General features: G+C 42.5%; 1 protein-coding gene across 2 annotated transcripts; it reads right to left on the bottom strand.

Moving 5' to 3' along the window:
• Nucleotides 1-2,559: 2,559 nt before the first annotated feature.
• LOC129632558 (androgen-binding protein homolog) lies at nucleotides 2,560-4,702 on the bottom strand. 2 transcript variants are annotated; one of them, XM_055554321.1, is made up of 3 exons: nucleotides 4,633-4,702; nucleotides 3,951-4,126; nucleotides 2,560-2,772 (listed from the first exon to the last, which is right to left on the bottom strand). In XM_055554321.1, exons 1-3 carry the CDS (start codon nucleotides 4,700-4,702, stop codon nucleotides 2,671-2,673), a joined length of 348 nt encoding a protein of 115 aa, XP_055410296.1. In that variant the 3' UTR covers nucleotides 2,560-2,670. The 2 variants fall into 2 exon arrangements, 1 of the variants encoding a protein (XP_055410296.1); XR_008704585.1 differs by lacking the exons at nucleotides 3,951-4,126; nucleotides 4,633-4,702 and adding an exon at nucleotides 2,908-3,027 and having other exon boundaries at nucleotides 2,637-2,772.
• Nucleotides 4,703-18,819: the final 14,117 nt, after the last annotated feature.

The following is an 18,819-nucleotide window of genomic DNA, read 5'->3' as shown; positions in this document are numbered from 1 at the left end:
TGAGATTCATTCACATTGTTGCATGTGTCAGCAGGTTTTTCCTATTTTTTAAAATATACATAGATATTCATAGCAGCTTTATTTATAACACTCAAAATTGAAAAGCAACTCCAGTAGCCCTCACTATGTGGGTGGATAAACAAATTCTATACCAATACAATGGAACATTACTCATAAATAAGAATAAATTACTGATATATGCAATAATAAATCATTTACATTGGTTTTTTGTTTCTTCCTTTAAATTGTTGCATAGATTCAATTGTAGGAATGTGGCATGCTTTGTTCATCTATTCACCAGCTGAAGGACACTTAGGGAGTTTTCTAGTTTTGATAAACTGATCTGAAAAAAAGCATAAGCATCAGTGAGCAGGTTTTATGAGAAAACAAATTTTCATTTCTTTTGATTGTAAACCTAGGAAGGAGATTTCTGGATAATAAGATAACGGTTAAGATAATTTGATAAGAATAAAATGCCTTTCAAAAAATGCTCTTGTTATATTCATTGAGATTACATTAAACTTGTGGCTATTTGTAAGGGGAAATGACATTCCTATTCCATGGAAAATTCCCCTTGAAGTGTCCACTGATTTATTTAAATTTTGTGGATATTTATCCCCCCAAGAAAATTTTAGAGCTTTCTTTAAAAAGCTTTTTATTATTTTAATTTAATGAATGCTTACTAAGGGTCAATTCTGTGTTTTGCAATGTTTTAGTAAAGGGCTTGGAGATTTTAATATGAAACTTATAAGGTGAAGATGAAGCAGGATGGTATCACTGAGAAAGTGAACATACATGAGAAAGAAAAGAGATGGAAAGAGAATGACCCATGATATAGGATACAGCCTTGAGAACCTGAGAAGGATCTTCCAGTAAAACAGGAGGAAAACAAGAAACTGTGATGTCATGAAAGTCAAATTGAAAGAGAAACTGGAGGGTGGAGGAGAAGTGATCTGTGACAAATGAATAATTAAACATTAGAATTATGACAATTAAATCATTACTCCACGTAAATCCACAGGAAACAGCTCTGCAGATCCATCTAGATTGTTTTAATGTTTGCTCATTTTCCTCAACACCCTTTTTTAAAAATCTATTCCTTCTTCAAGATTCAATAAACTGTTCTTATTATATCTCAAACCATCTGTGACTCTATAATGGGTTTTCTCTTCTCTCACAGTGACCATCTATTTATCCTTGTATGCTTGTTGTATCCTTGACTACAACTGGATTATTTATGGAGACTCATACTTCTGTTATAATACCTGGTGAGAATAATCCTTCTTACAGTTCCTATTGATCTCAAATTTTTTGGTTGACTTCAAGAATTCAGTTTGCTGGGTCAACATTAAGTTACCTTCATTATAACAAGGATTGTTTTAGACATATTTGGGAATATCTGAAATTCTAGATATCAATTCATCTCATACAAGAATACAATTTAGTCCTGAATCTGTTCAATTTTTACTTTGTACTTTTCAACAACATTTTAGACCTCTTTAGTATGACCTGGACACTTAATACTAAGTCTGGCAGAGCATCCAGCCCTTGGTATATGTAAAATCAAGTTGTAGAAAGAACAAAAGTGAATTTAAAGGCCTAAATTCAGGTAGCAGGTCAAAGAAGAGCCAGGACTCAAGGCCCTCACCGTTTACCCCAAATCCAGACTTCAGCTCCCAGAATGTGACCCGCTTGGCCAGAAGGTAGAGACATTTTACCAGTAGTGCCACTCTTTTTGTGGGTCATGCTAAGAGTAATCTGACAAAGGCCTAGATGCTAGGATAAAACCTAGTCCTTTCCTTGTATCTTCACAAATGTCCTACTGGTAATGCAGCTGCCTATTTCATGCTCCTAGAACTAGGCTGGGGCATTCGGGACACTCACTCATGTGGCACATCCTGTAATTCACACTTCACAGCATGAGGTGTTTCCATGGAAACAACATTCCCGCTGAGGTAGCTTCTTCCATCCACTTCCTTCCTCCTGGTCCAAGATTTCCTGGAGGTCCTGGTCCCCGTGGCAGAACCCAGGAAAAACAGTGTCCTTGAAAACAAAAGCTCTGGCTCCTCAAAAGTCACCCACCTAACAATTAGAAAATGGTGAATGCCACTGGGAGGAAGAGGGGACCTGTCACAAGCTTGCTCAGGGCATCTCCTGAGTCACTCACCAGTAACTGAAAGGACACTTAAAGGACTGGAGGCTCTGCCACCGTGCTAAAGACCAGAGTGAGGTATGCTATCTGTGGCCACAAGCAACAGCTTTATCCTTCCAGGCCTGTGATGGCAAGGGTTACCTATATCTTCTTTCGCTTAATCTTCATACACAGCCCCTATTTAGCAGATGACAGAATGACTTGAGAAAGTTACAATAAACATGCCCATGGTTCCACAGTTTGTAGGGACAGGGCCTAGGTTTACCTCGTTCTGTCTGATCCCAGTCCCCATACACCACGTAGTAACCACATGGGTCACTCTCACCATCACCCAAGACCCCCTGCTTCACATCCTCCCCACAACAGACAGACACTGGGCACACTGAGCAATGCTGCAGTGATTTTATTAGAGTAAGCCTGATAGAGACCACATGGGTGGGACAGGTGTCAGGATTCCAGCTTCAGTTGAGAAGAACAGGGTGGCACATGGAGCGCAGACCAGGCATCACTGGCAAAGACTATTTCACCAAAGAGACTGCACTGAGAATTATTCCAAAAACACTACCCAGAACCGTGGACACTTGATAGCCGGTGCAATCCTTGTCAGAGATGATGGAACCCTGGGAGGGAGGAGGAGGAGGAGGGACAACACCTGAGCCCACAGCAGGGCTATCCTGTCTACCCAGCATCACCACATGCTATACCCTCAGGGATTCAGCTCCCTCCCCAGCAAGAAACTCTGCCCACAGACCCACCAATGGAGAGGAGGCTGCCATCAGGGACCAGGGGGAGGATGGCTCCCTAATAGCCCAGGCACAGGCATCAGGATGGAGACTAGCAACCAGCCACCCAGGGAGAGGAGGAGATAATAAGAGTCATCAGGGCACAGCCGGAGTGGGTCCTGAGGGAGGAGCAAGGTGCTGGAGCCTGGGTTTGGGTCACACCTCCTGCACCTGAGCCTCTTTTGTCAGGTGTGCTGAGTGGACTAATGTGCATGCAGGTGTTGTAAACAAACCCATGTGCTCTGTGTGCTCCTATTATGTGCATTACTGTTTGCAAAAAAACCTCTCATTTTGAACAGAAAATTTGAGGGAAAAAATGTTGAGACAGACTATCCAAAATCTCCAGTATTGTTTGACAAGAAGTATAAAGGAAAATGGTTCTTCGGGAGATATACTGCTAGCCAAGGTGAGCAGTCACAGGTACCTAGAAGCCTGCTCAGGAGCCTCAGGCACCAAAACACCACAGTGGAAAAACAGGCTTGTAGATATGTCAGTAGAAATGGGACTCTGAGCCAGAGTCAAGGCCCACACAGTGGGAACAAGAGGAGGTGATGAAACCTCCCAAAGCCAGGGAGTCCCATGCTGGAAAGAGACTCTAAAGCCAGGGGCTCCTTTTCAATATTCCTAAAGTAGAACTGACATGACTCCTACATGTGTGTGAACTGAAAGCTTCCTTTCCTCCCAGACGGTAAAATTCTACTGCTCCGATGCTAGTTCCACTCACTGAGGAAAAAAAACAATCACCTGCCTCAACACACTTGGCCTTGCAACCCTATTCTGTTTGTGAGTTGATTCGCATGCTGTGGGCATACTTGGCAACAACAGAGGCTGGATGTGTACATGGACTGCCCTCGCATATTACAGGTGCTGCAGGGTGGAGCAAAGATTTATGTGCTTCTTTGCTTATAAATCTTGTCTGTCACATATCCCATGACTGCATGATCTATTCCCATGTGGCATACCACACTATGCATGTGAGTGGGCAGGGCAGAGTCAGGGTCAGGAGAGTAAATTACCACGAGTTCTACAATTTTCAGCTTGGCAACAAATCCCGCCTCATTGAAGCAATCCTGGACTTTTCCAAAGGCTGCCTTTTCCTCATCAGTAGCATCAACCAAATCAAGCGTTGAATTCAACAATGTTTTGCTTCCAAGTAACAGTGCAGCAACCCCGCCATAAAACACAGGGCAGGCTTCCGCTGAAGGAAAGACAGAAAACATCTTGTCAAAGAATAACCAGAGTAGGAGGTTCCTGTTTCCACCACTTGATAGGAAGCCACATCTCCAAAGCTTCCAGGATCATCTCCCACAGAGACCCGGCCTCTCCCAGGACTGCTTAACATCCCAGACAGAAAACCTCCCAGCAGAGGGAGCAGCAAGAGGGGTGAGCCCTGGAGACCCCTCTGCCCTTGACCACCATCCCTGGGTATATCAGCCTTCTTCCTCCCTTCCAATGAGCACTAATGCCCCCAACAAAATATTCCCCAGGGTTTGCACAGCTAATGATCCCTCCAGCTCCACACCACCCTCTACATTCAAAGACTGACAGGCTCAAGGAATTTATGCAGGGCTCCTGGGCACTGATCTGTCAGCTACCCTTGGAATCTGTCCCTAGAAGCGGATAGGACAGGACTGTGGAGGATGCAGTGAGATGGCAAAGGGCAAGGATCAGAAGGGTCATCTGGAATCTCCTTCCTACCGTCAGTCGTCTTGAAGGTCAGCTCTCTGGTCACCAGCAGGGTCAGCACAAGCAGTGCTCCCTTCATCATGGCGGCAGGTGGAGTCCTCTGCTCAGGGCAAGGTTTCTGCGGCATTATAAACAACTAGCTCGCCAAGCTCAACCCACATCCCTCTCAGGAGGACCACGGGCCTGTGGCCAAGAACCTGTGGCAAAGGTGGTTCTCTTGGACCTTGGGATGTTTACTTGGAAGCCCATCCTGTTCTGAGAACAGTGCTCAGGGAGATTTTGTGGTAGCATCTTTGCCAAAGATCAAGTGGAGTTGACATTTATAAGTGACTCATTTGGAGCCAAATGCTCTGTTGTCCCAGCCCCAACCATCACCTGTTTTCCTGGTCATCCTTCCCCCAGCCTATCCTGGTTCTGAGGCAACACTGTCCCACACTGAGCAGATAGAATCACAGGAGGGCCAAGGATAGGTCTACACCACCCTCAGGTAGAAAAAAAGTCATCCAGAATCCTCCCTTTTATCCAAAGCTCAAGTCCTGGAGATAAAAATGGGGAGTTGGGTCTTCCTGAATCATCAAATATCTTAACATCTGCAGACCCTAGACAGGGCCCTGAGCACTGCTGGACAGCAGCCTTGGCCTCCAATCATTCCCAAGAAGGAACTCACAGGACCTGGGACCAGATGGATATTCTCCAGCACTGATAATTCTGATAAATTCTAATCATGCCACAACTTTTCTCAAACACTTAAGGAAACAAGTTCCTGGAAACATTCTGGACCCCCAGTGGTCCAGACTTGCCCTTTCTGGTTGTCTCATCCTCTTCCATCAGTGAACCTGGTCTCAAGAACTACTAGCACTGCACAGTCTATCCAGAAACATCAGTGAGCAGCTGTGAGGTTGTGTGGTTTGTCTCACGCATCAGAGACTCTGAGGTCCACAGCCCTACAGGACACTGAGGACAGGAGTTCTAAGGCCCAGAGGGCTGGGCCATCAGAGGTGGCATTCTACACTTGAAAACCCTCTCAATGTCAAAATCAAACTTACACGCCAGGAGAGCTGTTTGTTAGCAAAAACAAGATGAAATGGACCTTGAAACTCTAAAGGGAAGTGTGAGATGCTCCCAATGGCCAAACTGGAAACGGTCTGACACACAAAATATATAACAGTATTGGATGATATCCAAAGTATAAAGTAATATGTTTGAGTCCATACTGAACAAACAAATGATTAAGTAAATAAATGGGGACTTCCCTGGTGGTCCAGTGGTTAAGAATAGGCCCTCCAATGCATGGTAATTGGTTCAATCCCTGGTCAGGGAGGAGAAGGAAATGGCAACCCACTCCAGTACTCTTGCCTGGAAAATCCCATGGATGGAGGAGCCTGGTAGGCTGCAGTCCATGGGGTCGCCAAGAGTCGGACACGACTGAGCGACTTCACTTTCACTTTTCACTTTCATTCATTGGAGAAGAAAATGGCAACCCACTCCAGTGTTCTTGCCTGGAGAATCCCAGGGATGGGGGAGCCTGGTGGGCTGCCATTTCTGGGGTCGCACAGAGTCAGACACAACTGAAGTGACTTAGCAGCAGCAGCAGCAGCTGGTCAGGGAACTAAGCTCCCACCTGACCTGGGACAACTAAAAACCCTCCTGCTGCAACTAGAAAGAACGTGCTCTGCAAAGAGAAGGCTCACATGCCACAACAAAGACCTAGCACACTTCAGTTCAGTTCAGTGGCTCAGTCATGTCTGACTCTTTGCAACCCCATGAATCACAGCCCTCCAGGCCTCCCTGTCCATCACTAACTCCTGGAATTTCACCCAAACTCATGTCCATCAAGTCGGTGATGCCATCCAGCCATCTCATCTGCTGTCGTCCCCTGCTCCACCTGCCCCCAATCCTTCCCAGCATCAAAGTCTTTTCCAATGAGTCAGTTCTTCACATGAGGTGGCCAAAGTACTGGAGTTTCAGCTTCAGCATCAGTCCTTCCAATAAACACCCAGGACTAATCTCCTTTAGAATGGACTGGTTGGATCTCCTTGCAGTCCAAGGGACTCTCAAGAGTCTTCGCCAACACCACAGTTCAAAAGCATCAATTCTTCAGCTCTCAGCTTTCTTCACAGTCCAACTCTTACATCCATACATGACCACAGGAAAAACCATAGCCTTGACTAGATGGACCTTTGTTGGCAAAGCAATATCTCTGCTTTTCAATATGCTATCTAGGTTGGTCATAACTTTCCTTCCAAGGAGGAAGCATTTTTTAATCTCATGGCTGCAGTCGCCATCTGCAGTGATTTTGGAGGCCCCAAAAATAAAGTCTGACACTGTTTCCACTGTTTCCCCATCTATTTCCCACGAAGTGATGGGACCAGATGCCATAATCTTAGTTTTCTGAATGTTGAGCTTTAAGCCAACTTTTTCACTCTCCACTTTCACTTTTATCAAGAGACTTTTTAGTTCCTCTTCACTTTCTGCCATCAGGGTGGTGTCATCTGCATATATGAGGTTATTGATATTTCTCCTAGCAATCTTTATTCCAGCTTGTGCTTCTTCCAGCCCAGTCTTTCTCATGATGGACTCTGCATATAAGTTGAATAAGCAGGGTGACAATATACAGCCTTGACATACTCCTTTTCCTATTTGGAACCAGTCTGTTGTTCCATGTCCAGTTCTAACTGTTGCTTCCCAACCTGCATACAGATTTCTCAAGGGCAGGTCAGGTGGTCTTGTATTCCCATCTCTTTCAGAATTTTCCACAGTTTATTGTGATCCACACAGTCAAAGGATTTGGCATAGTCAATAAAGCAGAAATAGATATTTTTCTGGCAAACTAGACTAAAATAATGTGGGTGAAGAGACTATCATTCCTTACTGAAACATCCCTAATAATACAGACAGATTATCCCCTCAAGGATGGAGAACATACTTCCCTGCACTCCCTGAGCATGGGCTTGACATAGTAACTCATTTCCAAAGAAAAGAAGAGGGGAGGAGAAGGGGAAAACAGTGAAGTTCTAACAAAAACAGTGTTAATCAATAGTCAAAGCTGACACACCCAGTGGTAAGACACACAGCTGTCACGTGTACCCTGATGTAATGAGACAGGAAGGGTGTTTCACCTCTGTGGTGTCTTCCTCAAAACCCAAAGCCTAAGCCCCACTTTCTGCAATGCTCAGTTGCTTCAGTCATGTCCCACTCTTTGTGACCCCATGGACTATAGCCCGTGAGGCTCCTGTGCCCATGGGATTCTCCAGGCAAGAAAGAGCTGCTATTTCTTCCTCCACTCTACATTTGTCTGCTATACAACAGCAGGCAAATTCAGCTTTGAGGTCCTTCTGCCATCCCTAGCCAGTCCTCCTGGGATGGCCAAAGTCATGACAGACCCATAAGAGAGTTAAAGCTTAGGCAGTCCAGGGCCCTTTAAGGAGGAGGTGAACACTCTCCCTCATGCTTTCCTTAAGCCTTGTGCAACAATGTATCTCACCCAAGAATGGCTGTTCTTTAGGTCCAGAACCTATGAACAGGGAAACGTTCTTGATTATGTTAATGATTATAATGTCAATGTTAATTATTATAATTGTAACAAATCTTGTCTGGGAACCTGTTACTCAACACTTGTACCCCTGATTACACAGCAACAGTATATCTCACCCAGAGAAGTTGTAGGGAACCATTCTCCCTCACAGGACCCGTGCTCTCTGGCTAATCTTGTGCTGAAGTTATCTCAGGATGTATTCCTTCAGAAAGGGTCTGGTGAAACTCTTACCATCTTGAGGTATTCTATTTATCTGTTCTCAGCAGCCAGTTGAGAAGTATGTAATGCCATGCTTAAACTAGTGAGGATGGGTACTCTTTCTACCCCCTTCTTATGTCCATGTCAGAAGCTTTCTCTGTCCTGTCACTTTAAATAAAAATTTTTGCCGCACAAAGCTTTGAGTGACTGGGACTGTGTCTTTGGTCCTGGAGTCAAATCTTCTCCTTTGGAGACCAAGAACACATCACCGAACTCCATACGTGTAAGCTATTACCAGGAGAGAATGAGTGATTCCACAGAGCAGAGAACACTGGAGACATATGACAATTAATGCAGTGTGTGTAGGTTGTGGATTGAATTCTGAAACCCAAGACACATTAATGGACAACCTGGTGAAATCCCCATAATATGTGAGGTTAAGTTAGAAGTAATGCTCCAAAGTTGCTCGTCAGTTTTGACAAATATTTTCAATTCTTCTATAAATCAAAAATTATTCCAAATCAAAATTTTATTGTAAAACAACTTGACACAAGGAGTTCAACGTGGTGCTCTATGACCACTTACAGGAATAGAATTGAGTGGGACATTGTGAAAGGTTCAAGAGTCAGGAGAAATGTGTATGTTTACAGCTGAGCCATTGTGTATGGCAGAAGCCAACATAATATTGTAAAGTAATTATGCTTCAATTAAAAATACATTTAAAAAACCAACTTGCATTAGGAAAGGGTTATATGTGCTGTATTCCATTGATTCTGACCACATCTTTGCCCTGAATTCGTCAAATGTCCCCACAATTCAGGGACGTCTCAGACAATCCTGTGGCACCCTCGGAAGGGAAATGGGCTAGATCCATAGCAGCCACCTGTGTTACTCAGCACTCCAGCCCCTGGCTCTTCTCCTCACAGAGCTGCAGAGGGCATTGGGGGCAGTGTCTTCTGAAGGACAGTAGTCATGGGATGCATGGCAGGTGTCCCACCACACGAAAGTTCCGCCCCAAAAGAAAAGAGCCAGCATGTGCAGCCTGGGCCTTGGGGTGTTCACCTTCCTGCCCAGGAACCTCTTAGACACATCTACAGCCACCTGATGCCTTTGGGGGTGAACTTCAGGGCACTGGCGCCTAAGCGGTAGGAGCCCTGGCAAGGAGGGGTTTCACGGTGGTCAGCTGATACTACAGCTCAGTACTTGGTGCATCTTTGCCAAGAGCAGTTACCGGATGTGAATCCTATTTGGCATAGGGTTCTGACTGTGCTCATACCTTGCATCCCAACTTCAGTTCAGGTCTTCAGTAAACCTGAAGTTCACTTAGAGAAAGAACAGCCAGGTTCCTCCAGCCAAAAGCTACTTGATTCTGGCTAACCAAACATTTTAAAACTTTATCTTATTTATTTAATTCTAGGCAATATTCATAAGCATATCTATAGCAAGTAGAACTAAAAATACTCTCATTTATCAACTACAGAGAAATGGAATCCTCCTGCAATTATTCTAACAAACATCGCACAACATCTACCCAATGTTGGACCCTCTCCTGGTCCTCGGGATGCAACAGCACACAGCACAGCTCTCGCTCGCCTGCTGCTCTTCATCACCTAAGAGGAAGTGAAAGACAGTGATCCCAAGGGAAAAAGCACTCTGGGGGAAGATGAAGCAGGGGGAGAAGACAGACAACCATGGGTGGGGGTGGAGGGGGAGGATGGAGGCAGTAACCTTTGATATGAGGACTCAAGATATGAGGAAATTTTATGCCCTGCAATACTTGAAGACTCCTGATGATGAGGGAATGAATCAAGCAACCACTGGAGGAAGAGCCTCCCAGTTAAGGAGGGACCACACACAGAGGCCCTGCAGCATGAGCACACCTGCTCTGGTCAAGAGGCAGACAGGAGGTATTCAGGGAGGAGAGAAAGACTGAGATAAGTTCACAGAGGCAGCAGCAGTGCAGAGCTGGTTGTGCAACTGCCCAGAGACAATAGCCTGGAAGGGGCGTGGCTTTTCATCAACTGGGAGCTCTATAGAGGAGATGGGGGAGAACAGTACAGAGACACTCAAGGGTAGAAAGGCTGTAGAAAATGGATGGACCTACAGACTGTCATAGTGAGCGAAGTAAATCAGACAGAGAAGCAGAAATGTCTTATGACATCTAATATGTGGAATAAAAAAAAAGTGATACAAATGAACATATTTCCAAAACAGAAGACTGATGGACTTAGAGAATGAGCATAGAATGCCACTGGGGAGGATGTCAGAGAGTTTGGGATGCTCATGTACATACTGCTATATTTAAAATGAATAAGGATCACACACGATGATCAACTCATGAATATACAAGGGAAGCAGGGATACGTCTATACATGCAAATCAATCAATGTGATACATTATATTAACAAATTAAAAGATAAAAATCAAATGATGGCATCTGGTCCCATCACTTCATGGCCAATAAATGGGGAAACAATGGAAACCATGACAGACTTTATTTTGGGGGGCTCCAAAATCACTGCAGATGATGACAGCAGCCATGAAATTAAAAGACGCTTTTCCTTGGAAGAAAAGCTATGACCAACGTAGATAGCATATTAAAAAGTAGAGACATTACTTTGCTGACAAACGTCCATCTAGTCAAAGCTATGGCTTTTCCAGTAGTCATGCATGGATGTGAGAGTTGGACTATAAAGAAGGCTGAGCACCATAGAGTTGATGCTTTTGAACTGTGGTGTTGGAGAAGACTTGAGAGTCCCTTGGACTTCAAGGAGATCCAACCAGTCCATCCTAAAGGAAAATCAGTCCTGAATATTCACTAGATGGACTGATGCTGAAGTTGAAGCTCCAATACTTTGGTCACCTGATAAGAAGAACTGACTCACTGGAAAAGACCCTGATGCTGGTGAGAGAGTCATTTCCTAGGCAGGTTGATAAGAAGTCCAGGGGTTCCCAAGGAGAGAGGGGTCTGGAACTCTCAAGGAGGAAGAAAGGACAAACTTTTTTTTCCCTCTACACTCCTTAGGATTATATAACAATAATGTATCCTGCTTGAGGACAGTCTCTGAAAAAAACCTTCTGGCTAATCCTGTTATCTTAAATGTAAATTATGGGAGTAGTCTAGTGATGTCTTTACAACCTCCGGACATTCTTTTGATTCACTGTAATAACTAATTGGAGAGTATATAACTCCATTGCTAACACTAGCAAGGGGGTACTCTTTCTGCCCCCTTCTGATGTCGATGTCAGAAGCTTTCTCTATCCCTTTTACACTTTAATAAAACTCTATTGCACAAAAGCTCTGAGTGATCAAGCCTTGTCTCTGGCCCTGGATTGAATTCTTCTCCTTCAGAGGCCAAGAATCCCGGTGTCTTTTCGTGGTTAAGCAACAACCCTTCACTGGGAAAGATTGAAGGCAGGAGGAGAAGGGGACAACAGAGGGTGAGATAGTTGCAAGGCATCACCGACTCAATGGATATGAGTTTGAGCAAGCTCTGGGAGTTCATGATGGACAGGGAAGCCAGGTGTGCTGCAGTCCATGGGGTTGCAAAGAGCCGGACATGACTGAGCGACTGAACGGACTGACTGATAGATGTAGTAAAACCGTTCAACAAAATTCAGCATCCATTTATGATAGAAATGCTCCAGAAAATCAGCATAGAAGGAACCTACCTGACTATAATAAACAACAGGAGACATTGTTCTCAATGGTGAAAAACAGAAAACGTTTCTTCTAAGATCAGAAACAAGACAAAAGTGCCCACTTTGACTGCTATTGTTCAACATAGTTTTGGATATTCTAGCCACAGCAATCTGAGAGGAAGCAAAAATAAAGGAATCCAAACTGGAAACAAGAAGGAAAACTTTCACTGTTTTGCAGATGACATGATACCATACACAGAATATTCTGGAGATACATCAAAATTTACTAGAGGTAATCAGTGAATTTAGTAAAGTTGAACAAAACAATCAATATGCAGCAATCCCTTGACTTCCTGTACACTAACAATCAATACTCAGAAAGATAAATTAAAGAATCAATTCCATTCACCATTGATATAAAAAGAATAAAATATCCAGCAATAAACCTACCTAAGGAGACAAACAAGCTAAATAGAGAAAACTATAAGAAACTGATGAAAGAATCAAAGATGACATAAACAGATGAAGAGCTATAACATATTCTTGGAAGGGTAGAATCAGTATTGCGAAAATATTATACTATTTAAAGCAATCTACAAATTCAGTGCAATCCCTATCAAATTACCAATGGCATTTTTCACAGAACTAGAACAAAAAAATTCACAATTCATATGGAAACACAAAAGAATCATCATAGGCAAAGCAATCTTGAGAAAGAAGAATGGAGCTGGAGGAATCAACCGTCCCCATTTCAGACTATAGTACAAAGCTACAGTCATCAACACAGTATGGTACTAGCAGAAAACAGAAGTATAGACCAATGAAACAAGATAGAAAGCTGAGACATAAACCCATACACTTATGGGCAGCTTATCTTTGACAAAGGAGGCAAGACAGTACAATGGAAAAAAGTCTCTTCAATAAGTGATGTTATGGAAACTGGGCAACTACATGTACTATAGAAGCATGAAATTAGAACACTTCTTAACACCATACACAAAGATAAAGTCAAAATGGATTAAAGACCTAAATGTAAGGCCAGAAATTATAAAACTCTTAGAGGAAAACACAGGCAGAAAACTCTTTGACATAAATCATGGAAAGATCCTCAGTGACTCACCTCCTGCTGCTGCTGCTAAGTTGCTTCAGTCGTGTCCGACTCAGAGTAAGGCAGGAGTAAGTAGGTGTAACAGGTAGAGAGACGAGCAAGGCTAACAGCTGGGGGTGACAATCTGCCAGGTGTATGGTGGCATGTAGCTAATTCGGGATTTCTGAAGGTGAAGTTGGAAATGGAGCTGGGCGGGTGATGAGACACGCAGGCTGGACCAAGTTTTGTTAGGACTCTGGTAAGAAGCCGGCCCATGCCCGGGCAGTGCCGGCTCTCTCCACAATATGGAGCTGGTGGTTATTCTTCGTTTCTTTTTTTTTTTTTTTTACCTTGTATGCTGCTAAATCACTTCAGTCGTGTCCGACTCTGTGCGACCCCATAGACGGCAGCCCACCAGGCTCCCCCGTCCCTGGGATTCTCCAGGCAAGAACACTGGAGTGGGTTGCCATTTCCTTCTCCAATGCATGAAAGTGGAAAGTGGAAGTGAAGTCGCCCAATCGTGTCTGACTCTTTGCGACCCCATGGACTGCAGCCCACCAGGCCCCGTGTCCATGGGATTTTCCAGGCAAGAGTACTGGAGTGGGGAGCCATTGCCTTCTCCACACCTCCTACAGTAATGGAAATAAAAATAAACAAAAGGGACCTAGTTAAACTTAAAAGCTTTCGCACAGCAAAGGAAACCATAAGCAAGATGAAAAGACAACTCTTGGAATGGGAAAAACTAGTTGCAAATGAAGCAATCGACAAAGGATTAATCTCCAGAATATACAAGTAGCTCATGTACTCAACATCAGAAAAACAAACAACATAATAAAACATGGGCAGAGGGCCTAAAGAGACATTTCTTCAAAGAAAACATCACAAGGGATAACCAACACATGAAAAAATGCTCATTGCTTATTATTAGAGAATTGCAAAACAAAACTACAATGAGGTATCATCTCACACCAGTCAAATGGACATCATCACAAATTCTACAAACAATAAATGCTGGAGAGCAAATAGAGAAAGGGGAACCCTCTTGCACTGTGGGTGGGAATGTAAATTGATACAGGCACTATGGAGAACAGAATGGAGATGCCTAAAAAAAAACAGGAATAAACTACAATATGACCCAAAAATCCTACTGTCAGGCACACACGCTGAGGAAATCATAACTGAAAATGACACATGTACACCAATGTTCATTGCAGCACTATTTATAATACCTAGAACATGGAAGTCACCTAGATGTCCATCAACAAATGACTGGTTAAAGAAGTTGTTTATCTATATATAATGGAATAGTACTCAGCCATAGAAAGGAATTCATTTGAGTCAGTTCCAATGAGGTAGATAATCCTTGTTGTTGTTCTTCAGTCACTCGGTCATGTCTGACTCTTTGCGATCCCATGGACTGTAGTATGCCAGGCCTCCCGTCCTTCAATATCTCAAGGAGTTTGCTCAAACTCATGTCCTTTGAGTCGATGATGCCATCCAACCATCTGATCTTCTGTCATCTTCTTCTCCTTGGGCCCTCAATCTTTCTGAGCATCAGGCTCTTTTCGAGTGAGTTGGCTCTTCATCAGGTCGCCGAAGTATTGGAGCTTCAGCTTCAAAATCAGTGCTTCCAATGAATATTCAGGGTTGATTTTCTTTAGGATGGACTGGTTTGATCTCCTTGCTGTCCAAGGGAGTCTCAAGAGTCTTCTCCAGCACCACAGTTTGAAACCATCAATTCTTTGAGGATCAGCCTTCTTTTTGGACCAACTCTCAACTCTATACATGACTACTGGAAGAACCATAGCTTTCACAAGACGGACCTTTGTCAGAAAAGTGATGTCTCTGCTTTTTAATATGCTGATCTAGTTTCATCAAAGCTTTTCTTCCAAGTAGCAAGCATCTTTTCTTCCAGTCACTGTCCACAGTGATATTGGAGCCCAGAAAATAAAATCTGTCATTGTTTCCATTGTTTCCCCGTCTATTTGCCATGAAGTGATGGGGCCAGATGTCATGATCTTAGTTTTTTGAATGCTACGTTTTAAGCTAGATTTTTCACTCTCTTCTTTCTCTTCCATCAAGAGGCTCTTTAGTTCCTCTTTACTATCTGCCATAAGGGTGGTGTCATCTGCATATCTGAGGTTATTGCTATTTCACCCAGCAATCTTGATTCCAGCTTTTGATTAATTCAGCCTGGCTTCATATGATGTGCTCACATATAAGTTAAATAAGCTGGGTAACAATATGCAGCCTTGATGTATTCCTTTCCCAATTTTGAACCAGTCTCTTGTTGCATGCCTGGTTCTAACTGTTGCTTCTTGACCTGCATACAGGTTTCTCAAGAAGCAGGTAAGGTGGTCTGGTATTCCCATCTCTTTAAGAATTTTCCACACTTTGTTGTGATCCACACAACAGTAAAAGGCTTACTGTGATCCACAGTAAAAGGCTTCAGCATAGTCAATGAAGCAGATGTTTTTCTGGAGCTCTCTTGTTTTCCTATGATCCAGCAGATGTGGACAATTTGGTCTCTGGTTCCTCTACCTTTTCTATATCCATGGTGTACATCTATCTGAAGTTCTCAGTTTACATACTGTTGAAGCCTAGCTTGAAAGGTTTTCAGCATTACCTTACTAGCATGTGAAATGAGTGCAAATTAACAGTGGTTTGAACATTCTTTGGCACTGCCCTTCTTTGGGATTGGAATGAAAACCAACCTCTTCCAATCCTGCAGCCACTGCTCAATTTTCCAAATTTGCTGATGAATTCAGTGCAGCACTTTAATAGCATCATCTTTTAGGATATTAAATAGCTCAGCTAGAATTCCATCACTTCCACCAGCTTTGTTCGTAGGAATGCTTCCTAAGGCCCACTTGACCTCACACTCCAGGATGTCTGGCTCTAGGTGACTGATCACACCATCATCTAGGTAGTTATCTGGGTCATTAAGACCTTTTTTGTGGCTATCCGGGTCATTAAGACCTTTTTTGTACAGTTGTTGTCTGTATTTTGCTACCTCTTCTTAATATCTTCTGCTTCTGTTATGTCCATACCATTTCTGTCCTTCACTGTGCCCATCTTTGCATGAAATGTTTCCTTGGTATCTCTAATTTTCTTGAAGAGAGCACTAGTGTTTCCCAATCTATTGTTTTCCTCTGTTTCTTTGCTGTGTTCACTTAAGTCTTTCTTATCTCTCCTTGATATTCTTTGGAACTCTGCATTCAAATGGTTATATCTTTCCTTTTCACCTTCGCCTTTTGCTTCTGTACTTTTTCTGGCTATTTGTAAGGGCTCCTCAGGCAATCATTTTGTCTGTTTGCATTTCTTTTTCTTAGGGACAGTTTTGATCACCACCTCTTGTACAGTGTTACCAACCTCTGTTCATAGTTCCTCATGCACTCATGGTATCTGATCAAGGGAAGAAGAGTTTTCATTCTTTCATAAATGGTTTGGGTTAATTTTAGGTACATGCAGACAAAAACAAAGTGTGAGCAAAGCTAGTATAACAATGTATAAAAATAGGTATTTTGTTTTAAAAAGTCAGCTTACTCTAAGAATACAAGAATGCAAACATAGTTTAGCATTACAAAAATATCTAATTCAATGCATAAATATAGCCCAGTAGGACTCTAAGGCCTCTTCCCAGAACAGACCACCACTCACCATGCCTTCCACATACCTCTTATCTGTAGAAAAACTTTCCTCTCCTAGACCTTCCCTGAATTCCAAATAGTACATTTAATCAGAGACATGAGAAAAGGCAGAGAGAACCTATATAAACGGTTTAAGTAAATGAAAGACAAACTAACATTCCCAGCTCATCTCTTGAGGTCAGTAAACTCTCATCATATTTTCAAGAAAAATGTTACAAGAAAACTATAGAGCCATAGCTATCATAAATATATACCCCCAAAGTCAACACTTTCACAAATCAAATCCAGCAACACAAAAAGAAGTGACACATAATGACAAAGGGCTCTTTATCTCAGGAATGTATGATTGCTTTAACATTCAACATCAATCAAGGAAATCCACCATGTTCACAGAATAATGGAGAAGAGTCATATGATTATCTCAATTGAATAAAAAATATATTTTAAAAATCAAAACATTCATAATAATACATATTAATAAATTAAGATGAAAAGTAAACTTCTTCAACATTATGAGTTCCACCAATAAAACCACCTACAACTGGCATAAAAATAAATGGTGAAAGACTGAGTGCTTTCCTCCTAAAATGGATAAAGAAGGCAAAGACACCAACTTCAAAAATTTTCTGGAATATTTTACTGGCAGTTCTGAAAAGTGAAGCACAAAATTAAAAAATATATATATATATATATACACATATACATACACATACATACAGACTGTAAAGGAAGAGGTAAACTGTATATAAAATATCAAAACATGGAAAAGAAATGGAAAACAACCAACATCCATTAAGCCTCTTATTACAATAGTAATAGAAGAAAACTCCATCAATTTAATAAAATGTATCAAAGATAACAAACAAGACCTAATCTAACATCACATTTAATGAAGGACAATGAAAAAATGTCTATTTTTTGCGATTTCTAGTCAACACTGGACTGAAAGCTCTCATAACTGCAATAAGGCAAGAAAAGATGAAAACAACGTACACTTGGAAGGGAAGAAATCAAACTCTTCTCATTCACAGAAAACACTCAATACACAGACTAAATTATAATATACAGAGAACATTCTAAAGAATCTACAAAAACATCATTATGCATAAAAGTGAGTTGAACATATTTGCAAATTACAACTCACTCAAGTGTATTTGACATACATGCAAAAACAACCAGAAATTGAAGTAAAATATCATCCTTAAGACCACCAAAAACATAAAAATAATGTGGTATGGAATTAATATGTATAAGATATGCATAATGGAAACTGCTACTGCTGGTGCCTCTGCTAAGTCGCTTCAGTCGTCTCCGACTCTGTGCGACCGCCGTCCCTGGGATTCTCCAGGCAAGAACACTGGAGTGGGTTGCCATTTCCTTCTCCAATGCGTGACAGTGAAAAGTGAAAGTGAAGTCGCTTAGTCGTGTCCGACTAGTAGCAACCCCATGGACTGCAGCCTACCAGGCCCCTCCGCCCATGAGATTTTCTAGGCAAGAATACTGGAGTGGCTTGCCATTGCCTTCTCCGATAATGGAAACTACAAAACATTATTTCTGAGGGAAATAAAAGGTCATAAAGAAATGGAGACATATACCATGCTTCTATATTGAAAGACTTGGCACTGTTAAAATTTCAATTATATTGATCTTTAGTTTCAAAGCAATCCTGATTCATATGCCAGCAGGAAGTTTGTAGAAATTGACAAACCGATTCTAAAATGTATATAGAGAGTAATGTCAGCAAGATGGTTTAGTAGGAGATCCCACTCTCTATTCCCACAATGAAAACAACAATTGGACAGACAGATGTGGGTGAAACAGCTCTGAGAGTGTCCACTTAGGAAGTTGCAGCAACACAGCAGTGCTGCAAGTACTGCAAGTAAGATGAGGCAAAGCTGTGCAGGAAACCAACAGCCAGCACAACCACCACATGTGCCCACAGCTCCCCCAACAGAAGGTCCCACAGGTTTCAAGGTCTCAGACTCCTGGTGCTGAGTCCCTCAGGAACCATGAGAGCTAGTGCCTCCCTGGAACTCAGCACAGCCATCATGGATGCAGCAAAGCCAGTCCTGGTCCTGAAGCCAGGC

This window comes from Bubalus kerabau, chromosome 17 (assembly GCF_029407905.1).
Source record: "Bubalus kerabau isolate K-KA32 ecotype Philippines breed swamp buffalo chromosome 17, PCC_UOA_SB_1v2, whole genome shotgun sequence".
Lineage (NCBI taxonomy): Eukaryota > Metazoa > Chordata > Mammalia > Artiodactyla > Bovidae > Bubalus > Bubalus kerabau.
Note: the sequence above shows the minus strand (reverse complement) of the source record. Positions and strands in the feature narration are given on the sequence as shown.

Coding starts and splice junctions, on each gene's coding strand:
- LOC129632558 (XM_055554321.1), bottom strand. CDS start 4,702: ATGATGAAGGGAGCACTGCTTGTGCTGACCCTGCTGGTGACCAGAGAG. Junction 4,127..4,632: donor GACCTTCAAGACGACTGACG/GTAGGAAGGAGA, acceptor CTTCAGCGGAAG/CCTGCCCTGTGTTTTATGGC. Junction 2,773..3,950: donor TGAAAATTGTAGAACTCGTG/GTAATTTACTCT, acceptor CCTCCCTCCCAG/GGTTCCATCATCTCTGACAA.